General features: G+C 37.9%; 1 protein-coding gene across 2 annotated transcripts in view; it reads left to right on the top strand.

The window, feature by feature from the left end:
- LOC124165891 (lachesin-like) overlaps window positions 1-22759 on the top strand; it is a 130722-nt gene that overhangs the window by 36066 nt on the left and 71897 nt on the right. For both annotated transcript variants that reach the window (XM_046543431.1, XM_046543432.1), the window contains exon 2: window positions 17127-17368. In XM_046543431.1, the coding sequence (XP_046399387.1) occupies window positions 17127-17368 (242 nt within the window). The remainder of the gene's footprint in view (window positions 1-17126; window positions 17369-22759) is intronic.

Here is a 22759-nt window from a genome sequence, read left to right as displayed (position 1 = left end):
ACTCCTACCTCAGCGGATTTAATAAACCTCCACGCTTCTCAGGCTGAAGTAACTGGAGATGACGTAAGGTGGATTTGAGTTTGACGTTGATTAGGCTATATGTAGTCTTTTGGCAGAGAAAGAGTCGAGAATTTAAGCTGTGGGTATGTATTTTGAAGGAGAGTTGTATATTTTCGGGAGTGAAATATGGGGTTTTGCGAGTTCTCGCATTTGTAATAAACGTGGAAGTATATTTAAGTGGAAAGGAAATCGTGGAGATTGAGGTTGACAGGTGCGAAATGAAGTCGTTTCCAGCGCGTGTGACGTGTGGTGAAATAATTGAATCGGCGGGAATGACTGAGTGACTCATACACGAATACCTAGACGTTTCATTTGGCATGAAGCAATTACAGTGCCGCAGATTGAACAACGTGGAGAAGTAAACAAAGAGTGACAAGGATGAATTCATAATTTTCCGTCACTGAAAGGTAGGTGAACAATGGTTCTGATATCATTTTTAGGCTCTCCGATAAACTTTTGGCGCTAAAGTCGAATCGTTATTCTGACACTTGTCACCACATACGCATGAATTACGTTGCGCAGATTTGATCACAATGAGTAATGGAAAAGACAGCGCAAGGTAGAACAAACGCGAGTTCAAGTAAGTTGTCGACGTGATAAATGAGTAAAATATTTCAAAATAAAAGTTTTTTCTTGAGAGTAAATCATGATTCATCGGAGAGTTCAAACAGGACGAGTCGACAGGTAGAATTTAGTTTAGAACTTGGAAATATGTGTGAGAATGAAAAACAATTTTGGACAAAAACCAGACGAGTAAATAGGACAATGAAAAATTTGCTGAGGACCGAGGTAATACCTTTTTGCTCCATGAATCGTTTTAATGCTTAAAGAAATTGGCAATGCTACAGTTTTTCGGAGGTTCTATAACTGTCGCTATTTTTCACGCATTTTTTGTCATAAATAATAATTCATTTTAATATCAAGCAAGCATCTTAAAATATTTTAAGGGCTGAAGAGTTGACCTTTTCCAACAGTTGAATCTGTATTACATTTGAAAGATATGCCTGCAAAAATTGAGGTGAAATTTTAAATTTAATGCAGGGAAAAGTATGTTTAAGTGTCAAATATTGAGATCATAGTAAGTTTTTAGCGTGTAATCACCGTTCGGTGAATACATTATTTGACGAGAGAAAGCAGAGGAGAGTTCTGTCGCATCAATGTTAGGGTAATTGATCTTTAATGATGCTGATACATCATATCGTTGAACGATATAATTGTATTTCCTCCTTATTCCGTACCGTAAAAAATTTACCTGATATTTTCTATTGTGACATACGATGGTGTAATTTCGCAAATTCTAGCCATCTAGCATGAATTTTTTATTTACCTCGATCCCCTTTCCCTCGCTTTTCTCACCTTATTCTTAACTTGGCTTCTGACCGGGGTTTCCAACCACGATCGCGCTAGACCCCGGCGCCTTCTTTCTAATCAAGGCCCCAGCCCAAAGCAAGGACTTCAAAGGGACATGTTTCTGTGGTGTGGTGCCGTGGGAAGCCTTAGGGTTCCATAGAAGGTATGCGGCATACGTGGAATGGGTAAGGGCCCTCGGGAAAACGTCATAAGGCGAGTGTGAAGAGACGGGTGAAGAGGGTGCTGTGAAACGGGGATGATGGGTGAGGTGCCGGTTTTGGAATTTAGAGAGTGCATGAACACTACGTGTTGAAGGCGCTGCTGACGTGGAGCAGAGTAAATGAAGCACAGGTAGTTCGGAATTCGTGAAAGATTATGGTATTTTACGTTTACACTCTGCAATTTCTTCATGATAAGTCGTAGAAAATTCATAAGAAGTGACATTACTAAACATGGTACCGTATGCCTTAACCCTTTCCGGTCTAATTTTTTTTAAATATAATTTTTTTCAAAACAATTTTTAGGGAAAAAATTCTCATGATTGATTGTTGCCCTCTAAATGTTCTTATATTATTGTTTTAAGTAAACATCCACTGGTTTTAATACTATCCATGCTCGATCAAAGAGTTTTTCTTGGAAAAATTTCAACGTGTCATATCTCTTGAAATAATTTATAATCCCTTGAGCCCTTGTATTATCGCAGTGCCTTGTGATGTCGAGCTAAAAATGTCGTTGGATCTGGTGCTAGCAAAAGGCCTGTCGAGTCAGCCGCGACTTTGGACCGCAAAAGGTTAATAGAGTTCCTTGAATTCAAAGAAAGAATGGACGCATCGAAGTACTTGCTTATTTTCTTTCACCCTCTACTTCATGGTGGATTAGCTTAAATTTCCATCCATTTAAATGTATTTGGTAAATATTTCATCGTGTGTCTTGTCGCCGCAAATTCTAGTCTCCAAATGAGTATCCTTATACTTACTTTTATCGAGTTTTGGCTGCCCCTCTCACAATGTGCTAACTCAATGCTTTGAGAAAAAGTTTAAAACCGATCGTGGCGGATGTAAGGGTAGCGTGAGCGATCTAATGACCACGCTTTTTTTGCTTCTTTGAAATATTGCACGTACCATGAATATTACAAAAGAGGATATTCAAGTCGGCCTCTAAATGCGTTGTCACCCACCGCGCATTTATATGTGTTTACAAAAGTCGACACTCGTGTCGCTGACAGACGAATTTATCCGAGTTTCATGTAGAAATACGTTATAATTATGGGTATTAACCGAAATTAATGCACATGATAATGTGATCTATCTATTAATTACTTTTCAATACTATTCCTCGCAACGACAAGCATTATACTGTGAAACATTGGATAAAAACGGATCGCATTTAACTCGTCACCGTGCCATGATTATTCGGGCCCAGAAGTGGCAACAGAAATCAGCCCTCCATAGGATGGAGTTTGGCCTCCTCTCTACACTCACCTTGTTTGACACCAACCTCAGATGTATAAAAATGCCATCATCTATTAGCGGTGGTAGGTTTTCACGGAAACCTCATACCTTCCTCGACGGATCTGGGGAGAGTTTGTCTTGTTCCGTGCAACCAATTTAGCTCGAAATTCCATTTTTACGCTAATGCGCTATGCTGACTATTCTGCCCACAATTTGCTCATTTTCCTCCTCGTTGCTATCTTGAAACACCTTTCTTAAATTTCTGCGTTTTTGTTTTGCGAATTTATGCCGTTATTATGCCGGTATTAATTTTGTAGGAAATGTTGCTTGAGTATTCACAGAAACAGAGCTAAAAATAAGCCACCACTTTGTGAGACCAGTATGAATTGTATAATTGCAGCAATTTATTTTTCTATCTTTTGTAATATTTAGTAAAACTCTAGACATTACATTATATCATTACTTCTGTCAATCGGACCACCTGAATTTACCGGACGAATAGGGTTGAGTCTGAGTAAGTGTGGTTCCAAACTAAAGGATGAAAGTAAAGTGGAAAAACTTTTTCTGGAAATAATTTTGAGCGAAGTCACTATTCTCCGAAAAAAGGAAACAGTATTTATATCATTATCTATATTTCCTGTGTGGCGGTGAGGCAGGAGGTGCGGCCGCCACACCTGTAAGAAAGACAGCTCATTGAATGTAGGTATTTAAAGACTGCCACTTCACTCTGACGCTCAGATAAGCTGTTCTCTCACCAGATAAGAACCGAAGATGATTGGAGAAAGGTAAGAGAACTATCATCACTAGTATTCTGAAGCACCAGTGCTGATTTTCGAGTCATGTTATGACCATTTACCTTGCAGATGTAATGCTCTCAAACTTGCAGCGTGAAAATAGCTCTCCTAATCCTAAGAGTTCTTCAAAATCCGTCCGTTCTCGCTTCTTTGAAATCCTCGTTTTCCTACCCCCTTCCCTATCACTCTATTCCCTTTCTATACCTCTCCACTTCTCTCTCGTCTATTCGTTGTTCGTGATCCTCCTGAATGCTCTTGATGGGGATCTGCACACCTATACTACACTGGCCTCACTCACTTTTCGCCAACCTTTAACCATCACTGAAGCGGTTGTGAAGCAGCAATAGATCTCACGAGGTTCCCCACTCATGTCAAGAGCGGCGGCCCTAGCTCACGTCTTTTGTGCATCGGCTTCCACATCTCCCTTCCACTACCAGGTATTGGATGAGTTGAAAGTGGGCTGCACAAAGTCATATGTACAATGCATAGTGAGATGGAGTCAGCAAACCCTAAGTAAATGAAAATAGAGTAAAGTTAAATAACATCTGCAAAATTTTAGTTACATTTTAAAATTCGATGTGAAAATTCTTATGGCCGTTTTACACGGGGCACGGAATTGTGCAGGTTAGAGTTGCATTAATTTCTAATATGGCGTGGAATTGCATGAATGCATGAACGAAATTAGAGCAGGGGCTATTTTGCCGTCTCGCATTCACGCATTCTCGCATGTGTTCTAGCAAGTCACCGCTTTGGACGACGCAATTTTGATTGCGCCTATCTCCGATTGCGCAATTCCGTGTACCGTGTAAAACGGCCTTTAGAATAATCAGAGGCCAATCGGTGAATTAATCAGGTTCAGAAAATGTTTTTACTTTTTAGCATTTCAAAAACATTTTTAAATGAATATTGATTGAAATAATATGAAGCCGCATCAGGTAACCTTAAGTTAACCTCCAGTAAAATTAGCTGTATTATTTTCTTACATTTCGATGTCCATGTCCAAGTATATTATGCACTCATAGCAACCAGCTAAGGAAATTTTATGAAAGGCAAAGACTCTCAGAGACTACATTTGGCTATGCGAATAATAAAAATTATATATCTAATGATTTTACTGATTTATGATCTTTACGCATGAATCATGATAAAACATATCTTAAGTGTCGTCATTGATCTGAGAAGTAAGCGCTTAAGGGAAGAAGGCATGGACAATTATGCCGTTCTTGTCAATGCTTTTAAACTTTAGTAAGTCCCCTTTTTCGTTCAAATTCACTTCAAGAAAACAATTCAGCCTCCTGGGAGTAATTAAATTGAAAGAAAAACAATGCTATACTTTCCCTTTTATAATGATGAAAACGAATATTGACGTCATATTTTTAAGGTGTAATTGCATTTTAATGCAGTGTTTTTCCATTATAGTAATTTTTAAGAAGATAAATATATTTTTAATATACATTATGCTAGGAATAGATATCATTATTTATGGTGTATTATATCATTTATGAAAGAAACAGCTTTAAAACTCAGTGTGTGCAATTTTTGTTTTTATTTTAGCGATCTCACACCTGCTTTTCGGCCCGGGTTCGGAGGTTGCATTCCGCTGAATTTACATACTCTTAAAGGATCACCAGGATCATACCCTTACTATCCCATTCACTACCCTTTTGTCTTCCTCCGTTAAAGTTTACATTTTTTTCCTCCTCCATTGCATCATCCTGCTTTCATTCCCCCTTGCACCCTGTGATTGATGTCGGCACTTTAGCCTGGAGATTACTTGAGGTGGCAAATGGATGGGGGTTGTCTGACATAACGATGTGAGATGCCCTTTTCATTACAAAGATGAACGAGGGTTTGAGAGGATTAGCTAAGAAAAGTGCCGGAAGGGGATGTGGAGTCTATGTGGATGAAGTGCCCTGCTTTGGGAGGGATGTAGCGGAGATACCTCAGTGAGAATATAGAGGGTGTGAAAGACCTAGCGGTCTTTTGCGTGGATTGGTAGGGGGCTATAGAGGTTCTTGGGGGTTAACCGGCGACGGAGGGGGTTATTCATTTCGAAGGGTGGATATGCAAATGAAATAGCTTATACTCAAGGAATGAGATCCACAGTTGCGTTTAATCAAGGCCAGTTTCCAATTTTTACGTGACCACTGCGTTCCAACACCACTTCAACCGGTATGTGTTTACAGCACACAAAAATTAACGATATATTATAAATGTTTGTAACCACTTGCCCTGAGTGGATTTGAATAATATTTTATTTATTATTTTTAGGAGCGATTAACATCTAAATCTTTTTTAGTCTCTTACTCTTTCTAGCTTAAATATTAGTCATTTATAAATAGATTTCGAAGAGTACCTTATAATCAAGAGGAGAGAAAAAGCTTAGAGATGAGATCAATCCAACATTGCAACTACCTGTATAAATTAGGATAGTATTTTTGATCTTTTGGAAAATTTAACATTCAGCTTTTCCTAGAGCGACTGGCTTGAATATCTTTAGTTTATAGACAGTTTTAGAAGCCTATTTTATAATCAAGAGGTGGGAGGATACACTGAAGAAGAGATCAGTACAACGCTGCAACAACGAGAAGAGATATTACGTTGTTTGCATTAACTTTGAAATGTTACTCTTATTGGAGCTCCGCAAAAAATGGACGGCGCGCTATTCCAAAAACAGAGACTGCTGGAATCTAGGATTTGATGGACATGAGAGGTAGAGCAGTATTCGACAGGCGTGGAGTGGGGCGTGGTTAGCCATGGGAAGAGAGACGCAGTATGTTGTGAACCAGAGTATGAGGGAGGTGCGAGTGGGAAGAAATTGGTGCGTGAGTGGTGAGGGATTAATGGAGAGATATGAGAAGGAAGGATGAGAGCGGCATGGAAAGAAGGGAGGGAAAAGTGAGGGGCTAGAATGGAGATATCGAGAAGAAACAGGGTTGAGGTATAGGAGAGGGATGGTGCACATTTGAGGGGGAAGTAAATTACCCTTTAGCGAAGTGGGAGAATATTAAAGGAGACCAAGCAATCATTGGAGCTACATTTGCTGAAGGTCATCGATGTTTCTGGCATTATTTGTGGCATGATGTTGAGGGAAATTTTAGCGGTGATTAAATTCGATAATGCACGCTTTCCTACTTAACTTATTTGCCCATCAAGCGTTCGTATGTAAACTATGTCGCTTTAGAATTTACTTGAAAATGTTGCCGTGCTAAACGAAAATCATAGTGCAAAAAACCACTAGATGGAAAAGAGTGAATTGCGCAACTTAAATAACATCAGTACTTCCATTATAAAAGAATGATAATGGAAATTTTATTTTCTTGATAAAAGAGCAAGCAATCAAGTATGGAAAACTGGCACGAAATTCATCTTTTTCAGTTCAAGGTATCTTTTCAGTTTACTAATAAATTTTTTACTAACATTTAATTTACTAACAGGTAATTTCATATTTTAAAAAAGCACTTGTCTCTACGGTTGAAAATTTTTATTTATTCACAATTGAAATATTCGGGTGAAGCTACAGCACATTGCATGAGTCACCATGTATAAATATGCAAAAATAAATAACAATAAAGATAATGCAACTAGAAAGCATAATTTTATTAGAGAGGAAATGATTTTATTAGCATTGTTATTTTAAAAAATACCTTTTTTCCCTTTGATACATACGTTAAACAAACGCTGATCTCATGATAGATTGTAGTAAAGGGTGAATACACCATACCGGACAGTCATAGTAATTGGCAAATTGGTGGAAATAAATTTTGGGGCCGTTTTAGATAATTGTGCTCATGATTATTTTATTGCCAAAAACTTCGCTAGTGTTTTCTTTGGGTTATACTGGAGGACTTGCTGATCAATCGCAGATGAAGCGAAGCCGCACCTTAAATATGCAGCGAGCGTATGGAATCCGATGCAGAAAGATTTAATCCACGAACTGAATAAAACACTAAGGAAGGCTGCGCGTTTCGTCAAAAACTGCTTGGGGCGTACAAACAGCGTTACCCAGATGTTAACCGAATTAGGCTGGGAGCCGCGGGAGACTCAGAGGCTGCGCGCTAGGCTTAGATTGCTTGAACAATTGAGAGTGGATATCTTTAAGAGCGACACGGAGAACATAGTATTATAGCCACACTATATTTCCAGATCCAACAGAAGCGATAAATTAAGAGAGATTTTTTTGCCGAACGGATAGATATGTGAATTCGTTTTTCGCCAGATCCATAAAGAACTTTAATAAACGCTAGTCCCAACCTCGTTAGAGCACTTCATTTTTATGTGTAAACGGCTGGTGTCCTAACACCCCCTGCCAAACGCCTTTTAGACGGCTTGCTAGGTATTATGCAGATGTAAATGAAACTCAGAATTAATAATTTCAATTAGGAGCAGGAACTCTTCTAAAGCATGGAGATCATAGATTTTTAAGTCGTCAGCATTAAGGATGCATTTTGAATAATTGATGATCTTAATCAGATTGAGAGTATTCGGAGTGCGCAAGAGGAGTTCGCGGATGGAGCCTTATGGAAAAGCATGTGAAACCGTGAGCCAAGAAGATACCTCACAACTCTGGCACTTAACTGAATGAGTTCTGCCCGACAATTAGGAATGGAATCGAATATAGGAAAATCAGGCATTCCAGTTTACGCAAAATAAATTATTCGCCCGATTGAAGGCTTTGGTGAAGTCAAATCAGACCATAACTTTATTGAAATTCTTATCGTTAGTTTGGTAAATGTAGTGCATGACTTCCAGCAAGGTAGTTTAGGCACTGAAGCCTGGAAAGAATAATTTTTTTTTTCTTAAGTGCCTTATAATTTGTAAATATTGGAAATTCCATCTTTTTCTGACAATTTCGTTCTCATTGTAAATGGAGAGTAATGATGACAAAAGTTTATACAAAAGTGATGGATGCTGTCAGGGAATTTATCATATTTATCAGGGAATACTCTGATAAAAATCAATTTCATCATACGAATGTACTTCAGCGAGGGACTGAACCTTTATCACATGCTTCTATCACGATCACGATCTTCGATGGGTGTATTCTTTATGCCCATATTCCATGAATGAAGTTTGTGAACGAAGTTGGGGACCGCAGTGCAGAGGTGAGCTGGAAAGATAAGAAATTCGCTATACGGTGGAGGAAGAAAAAAATCCATGCTTAGTTTGACGGATGCCATTTTTTAGAGAATAAGTGGCTGATACATCTTTTAGGAGTATTTTCACGAATGGAAATTTTCACCCTATAAGAAGTTTTCACACATAAAGAAAGGTAATAATCATTCGTAGTTAATATTTTATCATAGATATATCGTATTTCCGCCAAGTCAAGCCTGAAACTATTTTATACGCTCTTTTTATTACGCTCGCAAACACATTTGAATAGAGATGGAAGGCTAGATCGGACCTTCTTAGCTAAAAAATGCCGTGTTCTTACCGCTCTTCTCCTTATTATCACGTTCTCTATTTTATCAAACCTCCTCTTGTTTGAATGCCTCCTGGTAGGAACTTAATGACGGCATTAGTTCCATTTAATGGGCGCCACTGTTGCACCTTTGCGGTGAGGATCTTACGTGTGTTTAGGTATGGTTAAATAGCATTGGAAGCCGTGATCCTCCACCCTACGACGCCTCGTCTCCGTCCCAACGTCTTCATGGGGACTCGATGTGGCTGATAATAGGGTTGGCAAAAGGTATTAGGGTGGTGTGAACTTCCACCAGGTTCGGCAGTGCGCATCTCTTTTGCCAACGAAGCTCATGCCCCTAGCCGTAATACTATCAGTAACTGTCTCACTATTGCCTCCCCACTTTCATCCTATTTCCACGCGTGGCTATCTGATTCTTGTTAATGCTTTTGAGGGTCTTGTGCTGGAAGCTATTGTAAGTAATAGTATCGGGCGTGACATGGTAGAAATCCTTTATCGTAGGAGATGAAAGAATAAAAACTTCGGTTTTCCACTTGGTAATTAATTTTGTCCGACCTTAGTTTCATTACAGCGCAACATTTTCAAGGTGAGGGGTACAAGAAAATGAGCAGTACTTAAATTGCGTTAAAAATGGATTGGGAATTTATTCGGATATTGATGGGTTGGTGATTAAGGAGTGGTGGCGGTTGGGCTCGGTGTTTGGGTCCTCATTCTAACCATAGTTATGGCGAGGGAGGTAATGTGCAGCCCTTCTTTGGATGCGTACTTCACTACACATTAATTTAGTATTGGTATGTCTCAAAATGGCATCAAGTTCGAAGGTTTATTGATTCATATCGTTGTTCGAATGTTTTTATTTTAAAATTTGGATCATCACATAAATTACCTTCTACAGGATTTATTTATGTTCAAATCGGGCACTTAATGTTGAAAGAAGTATTAATTCTCTCGCATGAAGTTTTAAATTCAGCTCGATGCTGGCTATTTTTCTGATATAATATTATTTAGAAAATGGAAAATTGCAGTAATAATAGCTACGGAATGCCACCATGTTCATCATTGATTATGAAGATAAGTTTTCTGCCCGTGTCGTCAATAGTCTTTAACGGTGAACTCGATCTGATGTTGCGAATAAAAAACTGAGTTAGATGAGGGAGAGCTATGACGTATTCATGTTAGCCAATGGAGTGCCAGTCTAGCAAAGCGTAATCAATCGAAAAAATAAAGATAGAATCGCATATCCGCGGTGGAAAACAGTGCCAGAGTACCACGGCCAAGAGGGACATGTGCTCAACCTCTGTTAGGAAAAGGTAGCCACGTTTAATGATGACATGGCACGGGGCGTAGAGAAACACAGTTGGATGAGAAGTGAATGTGGCTGGAGATTGAATTCCCGTGTACCGGAGTGGGGTCATTATGAAGACATTTTCGAGAGAAGTTGTGTTTGTCACAGAAGGACGTTGAAAAAAGACACTTTGTGATGGAGTAAGCTGGTGATACATGTACCTAATGTGAGTGAAAACTAGTGTATGGGCGCAGTTAGTTCAAGAAGGTCGGGCAGACTACGAGGGAATCGGGGTTAAATTGCCAGACAAACACGGGTTGGTTGGTAAGCTGGAGTTAGCTGATATCAGTGCCCACACGATGCGACGCGACGGCATTTAGACAGTGTCCCACCGCCAGACAGGCATCTATTAAGTGAGCACAAATGGGCCCACATGCAATGCTTTCACGATGTTTTTACCCCTTTCTCTGTACTCTTTGATCGCAACGTAGATCTAATTATCATGATTAGAATAAGAATAATTTATTTTTTCCATTAATTTTACAATATTAAATATAAGTTCTAAGAAGCCTCCAATGATAAATATGTGTCGAGGTTAATTTCCTGTTGTCCTGAAAAATATATTTTACAACAAAAGATAATTAAATTATGCATATACTATTTACCATACTGTACAACAAAAGCAGGAATTAACATTGGTGTACACATATATAAAATAAATATCACAAAAATTCGATAAAAGTTTAAAGGTGTTTCTAAAACCGAAAATTGATATGTAACTTGAAAATAAGAGAATTATCGCGAGATTGTAATTGGTTAATTGGTATTACCCCAAAACTACGTACCGTAACAGGTCGCGTCGGATCATTGTGATCCAAGTTGAGTTTATTGCTAATTACAAACATTTTTGTCAATTTACTTCTACTCAGTAAGTAAGTTGTTCGAATAAGGGTAATACATTTTTATTGTTAAAATTGCAGCAGCATACACAATAAACATTGTATAAGCAATGGCCGATGCATGGGAAACGGTATCAATATTTAAGCAAAGAACAAATAGAAAAATGAATTTTATAGAAAGAGGAAAAACTATTGAGCTTTACAAAATAAGACGAAATCAGCCTATTATAAAAAAAACTAATATAAGACTAAAATAGAGTAATGCGTCTGGGTAAAGGCGGAAAAAATCTGATATGCTCACGGTCGCGGAACAGAAATAGTTCATTGAACTCTTTAAGCCACAAATAAAAGTTTGGTCAACTCTTATTCCGCCGTCATTTAAATAATTCACAATGGTTCCACCCTTCCAAAATATTTAAAATTTGTAACTCATAGAAAGATGAATGCTAACCCAAATAACCCAATAAAACCTAATGTTGCTTCTAAGCAACATCAAAAATGTATATATTATATGCTCTTTTTAGGAAATATCTGAACTACGCATTATTTTGTGTTGCTAATTGTAATGACGTAATATTCATCTGCCACGATGACTATGATTGATTGCAAAATTTTCAAGTCTTCATAATGAAAAACCTAGAAATTTGAATTCTCCCAAAAGTGGCTCTGGGTTAGAAAGGGTTAATGCCGCTCATTTTTGGCAATAGAACCTCAGTCGGTGCTAAAATAGCACGAAGCGCAGAAGATAATGCTAATTTTTAATGATATGATCGGTCTCTCATGAGTGATGTTGAGATGATTGACTTTTGAAATGGTGCGAAGACAGAGATCAGGACACCAGAGTGGGTCCTCTGGGGGTATTACGCAACGGGACCGGGAACCAAGTCAGAGGCTTACAGGGAGGGGTTTGGATGGGAAGGAACAAGGAAAGAGGCGCCGTCGCGATAGGAGCCCGTCGACGCCTCTGGGATAGGGATCGGGTTGGGAGGGAGGGACGGGGTAAACACCTCTACGCTATAGCAGCGGAGAGGTGTTCACCCCGTCGATATCAAATCGTTGGATAATCAAAAAGTATATGATTACCTGTTCATATTAATCGTTCTATATGAAGTTTATGGCATAACACTCAGTGATTGTAATTAACTTCCGGGAATCCGATGCATACTATTACCGATTTCATCAAAATACTCATGGAATCATATGCTCAACATTGGCACTAAAGACAAGTATGGAGGTACTCAAGACAGTATGTAGGCATGCAAAACGCGTTTATGTTATAAAGGAAAAGTGTATACGTAGAAAAGAATGCTTTTGGATGACTTGAGGTTGGGCGCCCCCGGGTGAAGTTGATGATTGGACTCTTAAGCCGATTGAAGTGGTGATCCATCGTAAGGTGGAGGGCAATTCGTCTTCAAGGAATATGAAGGAAGTTAACCCGTCAGAAGTTGATTTCCTCCGGGATGAACACTTGTGCCACACACCGATCCCTAGAGCAAGGGTCTTCAACCAGGAACCCCGGGCCGCATGCGGCCCGTCGCGTCGGTTAATTTCTTGCGGCTCCTATAGTCTAAAGAAATTAAAAAATATATTGTATCACTCAAAAATATGCATTGACACACTCAGAAAAAAATAAGCAATGTCAAAAATCACCGTGATTAATTGGACTTTTTAACTAATAAAGATTATTACACGTTGAGATTATATGTTTTTTTAATTTTATTTATGTGGTGATAAAGTGACCTGGAGGATTGTGGCCCTCCGGATGATGTGAAATCGATTTTTGGCCCTTGCATTAAAGAATGTTGAACAACCCTTCCTTGGAGTATGACGTCTTCCTCCGGTGAAACAGATGTGGGCCCTTATACAATTCTTTTTTCTTACCTTTGTGTCACCACTCAATTTGACAGAGTGGGCAGAGCTTATCATTCGCATTACTAATTATTATAGCCTCGCCCTATTGCTTCGTTGAGACTCTTCCGAGTACATCTTGGTGCTACATTTCACCCAGATTCATTCCGTCAAACTTGATTTTTCACATCTATTATATCTTTAATGAAGACCCTTAAGACCTACTTAAGCGCTTATTAATTTGAAACAAGCATATGATTACCTGTCATGCTAATCGTGCCATATGATGTTTATGGCATAACAATCAGCGGTTGTAATTAAACTCCGGGTATCCGATGCCTATCATTACCGAATTAATCAAAATACTGATGGACTTACTCGTATACTCAACACTGGCACTGAAGACAAGTGGTAAGGACGTACTATGCACAACTACAGCCACGTATGACTTCATTCAGAGCACATTTATTCGCTAGATGTACTTGTATTTATCATTTAAATTTTGACTCATTTTTCTTCCTAAATTATGAACTTTAATATAACGGCCATATTATTAACCTGGATCCCTTTGTTACGTTCATTATTTCTGCGTTGATTTAACTATAGATAAATTTATTGCGGTTAATTCCCACAGTTCTTCTCTTTTGTGTTATATTCAGACAATATTATTTGTTCCGCGTCGTATTCCTCCTCTGACACGCACTTAACCACCGCTCCTTACTTTCCTGGATACCACTTCATCATCCTCAAGTCTTCCGCCACGCGTTACCTCTGATTCTGTTTTCTCATTTGATGATCCCTTGGGACTTTTCCTCCCAAACAACCTCCCCCTGCCTCTTCACTTCCACTTCAGTCTTCTACCGTGGTTCCAGAATTCTATCATCGCGCTCTTTCCCAAAGTAAACACATCAAGCTGAGGCAGTCTTCACTGCAACAAGAGGGCGAGTTAATACAGTGAATTGCTCCCAACACATGTCCTTGGTTTCTAGGCATCTTGATCAATTCAAAACTACAAATTTATATGAGAAACAGTTTCATTTCCTTCACAGCTAGGTTATTTCCAAATAATATAGCTATTAAGGTCGGATATCTTTTCTTTCATTTTGGATTGGTGATGTATTCAACAGTACTACACTCTCCTCAATGATATTTTCACTCTATACTCCTGTTTTTGATTGTTCTATCCTATCAGTCACGGTGTCCAAACAAGTTGAGGATCATATTGTTTTACCATGTTTTATTTTAATAGCTTCCATTTTTTTGCTGTTTGACCCTCAGGGCAATATCTGGTCACTCAAATTCCGACCTCTTCATGATTAGCTAATGCTCTGCAATTCTCAGTATTGCCCACAGCTAGAAGACAATGCAATTTTCTTGAACTTTTACGATGATCGGAATGTTATCTTGACCAATATTACGAAAAAAATCAAATATGGAGATTACTTAGTTCCACAAATGGTCACCAGAATTCAATGGAGGAGCTGAAATCATTACAGCTGTAATAAAGTCTCCTCAGAACACTGCAGCCCATTTGTTATACTGGGTGGATCCAGTGCGGGTTATCCCGAATCGAGGCTCTCGTCTACCCATACTTTTGTAGTATATCTTTGACATAAGCTTGCGATTTACCATTCCTTATTTTTATTTTACCTTAAAAATTGTTTATTCCTGCGTGTAATTTTCGTCTTCGCACATAACTTCCGCCTTCCCAATGTTTCATTAGCTCTCCAAAGGGACGATTTATTTTCTCCCCATTGTTCCAATACAAGCTACTTCGTTTATCAAATTGCCCTTCTCCTATAATTTAAATCTATAATTTTGCTCATTATTATTATTTACTTATTATTATATATTATGTAAAAACTGGATATTACAGATGTGATAATTGAAAAAAATGCCGGATGAGTGAATTTTGTGTTACTTAAGAATATAATTGTAAAAAAAATGACAAGAACTACTGGAAGTAAAAACGATTAAAGTGTAACTTGCCATAGGACCACAATGTATCAAAATTAGTGCTACGTAAAAACTCATTTGGACTTACAAATTTGGAACTCAATTCCTCAAGAACTGAAAAACACTACCACAATAGATAGATATAAAAAAACATTTGTTTTATTAATGGTAATCTCAAAGGCAGTTGATATTTATGAAGATACGTATGCCTCCAATGTGGTTGTTAAAATGATAATATATTTTTGACTGTAAACTTTGTATGTCTTTCGAATCTGTGCTGAAAGTGATTGCATAACATATTCATGCTTGACAGTAAATAATTTTAGATTGAACTTTTAGAACGAGATTACCAAGAATATTATTGCGTGTGTTTTTCTAATTTTGATCTGTCCGAGTTTTTGTAAACTTATAAATGCTCTCAAGGAAAAGTCCATGAGCGAATAATCTATCTAAGCACCTAAAGAGTCAGAAAATATTTTGATGTATATATAACAGGTAAGCAAATTATTCATATGAAATTAATCAGATAGAATGGAAGGAAATGAAACCATGAAATGAGACGCATTGAAAAATTTGAAATGAAAATATGATTCGAGAAAGAACCGTAGTGTAAGAGTAAATGAGGAACAGGCTAATGTAGTAAAGGCATGAACGATATAGCTTGAAAAAGGAGAAGCGTGGGCAAGGAATTAAAGAAAAGAAGAAGAACGAGGAAGAAAGATGGGATTGAGAAAGCTGCGGTGATTATGGCATACGAAAATGGGATGTATAAATGGAAAGAGCATATTGTTGGGACTCCCTCTTTTTTTTACTCCAAGAGTATTGAAAAGAAATATTCTTTCAAAGGAAATGAGAAACAGGAATTGAAATCCGTTCACTAAGGCGAGCGACTTGAGAAGAAATTTTACCATTCGCATAAAAAATATATGAGCACTTTTTAATGAGCCCAAATCTGTAATATTTGAATATCATGTATATTAACTACGTCATTAAAAATTCATGTTTTTGAAATTATGTGAGATGCTATTGACACGGTGAATTTTATTAATTTCCCCGAAGGGGGAAAGAGCAGGAGTCTTGGATGAAAATAAAATCTTGCGCAATATAATCATCATCCCAAAATTTGCAATTTTATATTAGAGTGCGAATTAAAATCTCCATTGCTATTCATCCTCTTTATAGTTATAGGTATTTTACAAAATTTAACAACTATATCTGTATTTTCTCATGCTTTATGTACATATTACGTTGATGTAAAAGGATAGGAATAATAAAATAGTTCTCTATAAATATAACAAATACGATGAAGCAACAGTGACACAATATATCTAGAGGATTCTAGTTCATAATTGTATAAAAAGATAAAGAGGAATGTTACCATAGACTCTGGGTTTAAATTGGAGTGGGTTTTGGATTGGATTAGGGAGAACATATCGAAGTGTGTTATGTCGAAATATTTCCGCTATCTCTGCGTTTCTCCCTCTTAGCTGTTCGTAAAATTCAACGTGTAGTTCCCTCGTAGGTCGGAAAATGTCGAAGCGGTATTTTAGTTCCTGCCAAGTGTTTTGCAACATGTGTTCTGTCACAGAGCCCGCTGCAACTTGTATCCTAGCCTTCAGTCCGTAGAATTCAGTAACTGGTGTGGTGAAGACTATGTCATTTATATAGCATATTTTAATTAAAATCATTATATAAAACGGTTATTTTGTAATGAGTTTTCATAATCAGGGCAAGACTCTATACTCACCCTTATATTTCTTAAATACTTGGAACTCTACTTAGCCAATTTTTTTATTTTTAAAAGCCATACCTGATTAGTGTGTTCTTTTGCAGTTAGTATTTTATTCTGAGAATCTTAATGAGCCTGAAATTTATAGGATCAGACTGTAACAGCATTTCTGTGTTTTTATTTATAGTAGTAATTCATTTATGTTTTCAACTAATTAAAAAATTCCAGTTTGAACTGATACCCTTTTTCCTTCTCTCATAGACAATGAAGCCAGTACTTAAAATTCTGTCTCCTTGTACTAATTGAAGTGATTGTTTCCTTTCCTCCAGGATCCACTCGCTTTGAGGAAGGATTATACAATGGACAGCAGGAGAACGAATTAATGGGAGTCAGAGAAGACACTAGTAACGGAGACGGAGGAGGTGTGGAGAATGATGTGGAGGACATAGGTATTCCAGCCATTTTGCTCGGAGGGCCTTACTTCGACACCTCTGCGTCTACAAACGTTACAGCCCTAGTGGGGAATACGGTGTACCTCAAATGCCGAGTGAAGAACTTGGGGAATAGAACGGTAAGTTTCGTTAATATTTTGAAGTATTTTTGATAATGGCTTGGGATACAACATTAACTAACAACTAATGGTATTGCCAAATGACATATTCCTTGGAAAGAGACCTTAGATAAGACGAACAGTTCTTCTGCAATTGAGTATTTGCATGGGTCGTAGAGTATTTGTATTTTAATGGGTCGGAATGTGGCAATGATTTTTTTTCAGAGAAAGATTGTATTGTAAAAAGTCAATTCTGCTGCAAAACATAGTTTTTTGTATTGCATAAGTAATATTAGCCAACAAGGCTACATTTTTTTCGTATCAGCATTTAGGAAGAAAAAACCTGATCTGATTGGCAGCTCCATTCAGACGTCACCAACCATTCGCTGTTTGGCGACTGTACGAATGTGTGCCAACGAGATACTTTTTTAATACGAGAACAGCAGTTATTTTCGCGAACTTTCCCAAGTTTCCTGACTCTAAGTTTAGTTTTTTATTCTATTAGAAAATCTTAAACTGAAGATTTCCATTCGCAACTACATATTTCGAAGCAATCCGAAAATTAACATTCAGCAAACAAAGTCATTCGCGAGCATAATTCATACATTTTCAGGTCATTTTTGAGATCCAAAATTATATTTGTTTTCTATTTTTTCTTATTTTAGCTGCAAACATATATTTATCTTACTGTACATTACGATAACATTAAAACATAAACAAATTATTTTTTGTGCCAGTGATATTGATTATTTAATCAACATGATTATTTATTGCTTCTGAGCAGAACATGATATGTGATTTCTTTTCCAATCCGCAAAGGAGTTATTTCGAGCAGAGAAATCATGAACATCCATTAATTCATTCACTGTTCGATACTATTTATAAAATTATCTGCAAATGTAGATTACTCGTTAAATGGGAAAATGATAAGAAACCAACTTCACAAACCTGATATAATGAAACCATGCTATGACAATTTTGCAGATTTTTTTATGCGAAATGTGTTGGTAATTTTCGAAATTTTTAAATCATTCATGCAATAGAACAAAACCGACAAGAAAAAAGTCCTATTTAGACCCATTAATGTAGATGCGCATATTTACGTGTGAACGCGCCTCATCTCTTTGATCCATCGTTTAATGAAACCCGGTGAGACTCGCTAGGCCATGAAATACTGTAATTACCGCCCCAGTAGGTGTCATCCAATCGAAAGCTCGTTTCCATACTTATCTAGAAATATTCGTGTACCAGGCTTTTTTCATGCGACTTCGCTTAGTTGTACTTTTAACGATTATTTTTCATTTCTTGCCATTAAAAAAGCATTTGTATTCAAGTTTTCAGTTAATAACAGTACAGCCTTAAGCTTTCCTATGCTTCTGACTGGCGGTTGGGCATAGATAGAGCCAGGGGTAGGATAAAGTGATCAATTAAAACCACCTAGTCGTTCACTGAGTACGTGACAGGGTCTTCAAGAGTCTCGCAAAGTTTTCTGCAGTGGAATCTTCTCCCGTGGACAATATGATGTGCTTTGCGAGATAAGAGCCGTAGTTCCACTTGGAAACGGCAGTGCTTGTGTCATCCCCAATGCGAGCAGTTAACAACATGGTACTCTCAGTAAACATTTACCATAGTAATTTTCTTCTGCGCGTGTTGTCAAGGTTGAAATGTCTGATGGAAATTATGATAGGCTGACTGCGCTGATATTGCTTGTTTTTATGGTCTTTTTTAGGTCGGGTATTTTATTTTTGTTATCTTTAATGCTCGAAAAGAAGTAATATATGAACGGAAAGATTACCTATAATAATTTTGCTCACTTTTTCCACACATTATTCACTTACTCACTCATTCAGAAATTTAACCCTCCGGTGGGTTTGGATAGGTCAGAGCCGAGCCTAAGCCAGAAATAACCATAGGGTAGTGAATAAATACTTTGAAGGTAGGAGGGGCCACCCTGTATTTGTAGAATTTTGAAGGTGGGTATTTCGAAAGCTTTACCCGAGATTTGAACCCGGTACCTTTGGGTCAGCAGCAAAGCGCTCTACCCATTAGCTTCCCATATAAATACGCTTTGCCACATATAGGCTGCATTTTCCGGGTTTCTCCGCGTCATGGTTGCGTTGAGGACAACAGTTTCTCCTGCATTCCAGCAGGCGTCTTCAGATCGAAGTCCCCTCGCCGACTGGCTGACGAGTGCCTAATCATTCGCGAACCTTAACGATTTTAACATCATTCCTTCCTTTTTCACTCCAGCTTTCAACTCTTCCCACGCTTCTCTTACCATCTCCTCAGCATATACGTTAAAAAGCAGTGGCGAAAAAGGACAACCTTGTCTCATTATCTTCGACCTCAGGACGCCTGCTGGAATACAGGAGAAACTGTTGTCACCAACGCAACCACGACGCGGTGAAACCCGGAAAATGCAGCCAACATTACCAGCGCACCGCGGAAGCCTTCGCACCAACACGCTTTGCCACAGTTGGAGCTTCAATTATATCCTCTGATTTTGGTACTAAGTAGCCACCTTGAGTATTATAGTGCATATTAACTCTTAGGTCTGGGAGACAGAAGGGTGGCCGATCGAACTGTAGCTCTAGTATGCGGTCTCCTTGTATCAACCGCACTGTCGACAGTGCGCCGTCCTGCGAGGGAAGAGGGAACCATATTATTCGGATTTGCATGGCTTTGTTTCGATGGGGTCGTAATATATATTTGTCTGAAATTTTGTATTCCAAAAAGGCATGATTCAAAGCGCGGAGGTACTGATCGCTGGCTGCTTATTTTTCTCCATCAATTTAGAATTTTATGGCTTACATGCACCAAGAATGAACATTTTCATGAAAAATGCATTTAGCTTAACTAGGATTTGAACCCGAGTCGCACGATTTCCAGCCAGTTATGGTACCAGAACCATTACAAAAGAGGATTCTTAAGTCGGCCTTTAAATGAGTTGTCACTCACCGCGCATTTAAATGGGTTTATAAAAGTCACCACCCTCGTCGCTCACGGTCAATGAAATTTCACGGGGATATAAGGTATAATTATGGGTGTCAACCGATATCCACATTCATGACGTAATGGACACACACATGACGTAATTTGTCAAATTCATAATTCTTCAATGCTATTCGTCGCATTTGCAAATACAACACAGCAAAATATTGGAAAAACGTGGATCGGATTGACTCATTACCTCGGGCATTTTTGAAAACCTATTAAAATACGACCGAAGTGGAAACAGATATGATTTATATGGGATATGATCGTCCTCTCTCTAAATTCATGTCTGCTACTTACAACTCCTTGGGAGGGATGGATAGAGAGGAACAGAGTTGGGTGGGTGTTGCTCGAATCGGATGGAACGGTGCATGGTGGTTGAGCGGTTAGCGTGGATACGCGGCTCCAGGGAATCGGCTGCGGCGGAAGCCATCGCGGCCGGAAACGTTTGAGGCGATTATTCTCCAAGGGGAAGGGAGGGAGGGAGTTGTTCGCGGTAATGCGGGATTTTGAGAATATATCGATATTGAAATACAGGGTGCTCTGGGAGGAATCTGAAATGCTTAATGAGGTGATTAGGGAGACATTTTAAGTATATCTTGTCCATAAACATGGAATCGCAACATCTAAGTTACTAAGCAAAAATTTTGAACACCCGTCCTTGGATATTAAATACTTTGGTAGATTAATTATGATAGTAATCTTAATTTTTTCACCTGTAATCAAATTTGAAATTTTGCATGAACTAACTTATATCTGATTTACAAAATTTATTGTTTTTAATCTATTGCATCATTGAAATTCATGATTAAATTAACCATCTTCATATTATTAATCAAGATAGTTTCGGTGGCTTTGTTTTTTACGCATCGGTTTGGTTAATGAATCACATTTACTTTTGCAACAAGAAGGTTTAATTTTACTCTTCAATGATAAGTATTCTCAAAATGAAGTATTAAACCCTAATATTAGTAGAATCTCTTTATTTGAGCATGATTAAACTTAGTGCGGATAAAATTGTTGTTTTTTCCATTGTTGAGTAGGAGAGATGAAAGAGAGAGAGAGAGAGAGTGGAAGAGGATGAACGAAGAAAGTAAAGAGATTTAAATTTCGGCATTTTTCAGTCCGGAAGTTTTGCGAGGAGTCTAACATCGGGTTGATGATTTCTCATAACGAACGTGTGAAAGCATATATTTTGTAGCCGAAATATGTAACATTCATTGTCGTGAGAAATGTCGCTGATTATAAATTTTAAACTAAGAAACACCTAGCTTGAGGTAAACAGTATTGTAAGGGATTCATAATTTTTATCTGGATAAATGATGCTTGAATTAATCTTGTGAAATTTCAGATTTTAATTTTGTCGGTATTTTAAATGGATCTCAAAATTCTGCCCTAAATTTTAATTACAGTTTCTTGGCGATGGTATTGAAAACTGCCTCTAATACGAATTATGTATATAGTGTGAAGAATAGATGTCACGAAATGTTGACCGCGAGTTTTTCCTATTTCCAGATACCTTGAATGCATCGCGACCTCAGGCAGGCACATCATTTGAAGTAATGAGTTGTCTATTGCATTTGACAGCACCTCAAACTCGCGGCCAATCTGAGCGCTAGCCTCAAAGTTCCTGTTTCGGCTTAAAAGTTTGGCTAATAATGTACAGGTTTCTGAGTGTATGACAACTTTTCCGGACATTATTCCAGTAGTATTTTCGGTTCCAATTTTAATTAAATATCGGCACGGTAAAAAAACCATGGGTGAATTTGACGCAAAATCATATGGTTTTATTCTTATTTTAATGTCAATGTTTCTTTCTGGATTCTTTTATATAGGAAAAAAATGCGAATTTTACTGATGCCTCAATTTTTCTCCGTCCAGAAAATATATACTCAAAATTTCTCAATGATTTATTTTCTATGGCAGTGGCAGGAATATAAAGATATCACCCCCGGCCTTGGTGGCGGTGGGGTAAAATCCTCGCCTGCTTATCCAGGCGTCGTAATCGAATCTCGCCTGGGTGGGTGTATGTCCTCCCATCCAGAGCATGGATGTATGTACTTGTCCATCAACTTAGTGGTAAGAGAGGACTTGTTCAGTCCTAAATTCGGTTGATAAATAAATAGGGATTATTATTACTTTATCATTCAGCAGTCTTATCATTTAATAGCAATGTAAATCGGAATGACTTTTTTTGTGAAATTCTTCTGATTTTGTCAGTTATTCTCTATAAAAACTCGAATGTGAAAATGTGTTGGAGGAGCAAATAAAACGTAGCGCATAAAATAATTTAGTTTCATATGCAAAGGTTTCTTTTACTAGGAGAGCTTCCTGTGTTTAACATGGTAACATCACATGTATTCTATTGTACCTTTTCCTCATTGAATTCAATATATGAAGCATTTATTTTTCACGATA

Source organism: Ischnura elegans, chromosome 9, assembly GCF_921293095.1.
Source record: "Ischnura elegans chromosome 9, ioIscEleg1.1, whole genome shotgun sequence".
NCBI classification, from domain to species: domain Eukaryota; kingdom Metazoa; phylum Arthropoda; class Insecta; order Odonata; family Coenagrionidae; genus Ischnura; species Ischnura elegans.
This window is presented reverse-complemented; position numbering and strand designations above follow the sequence as displayed.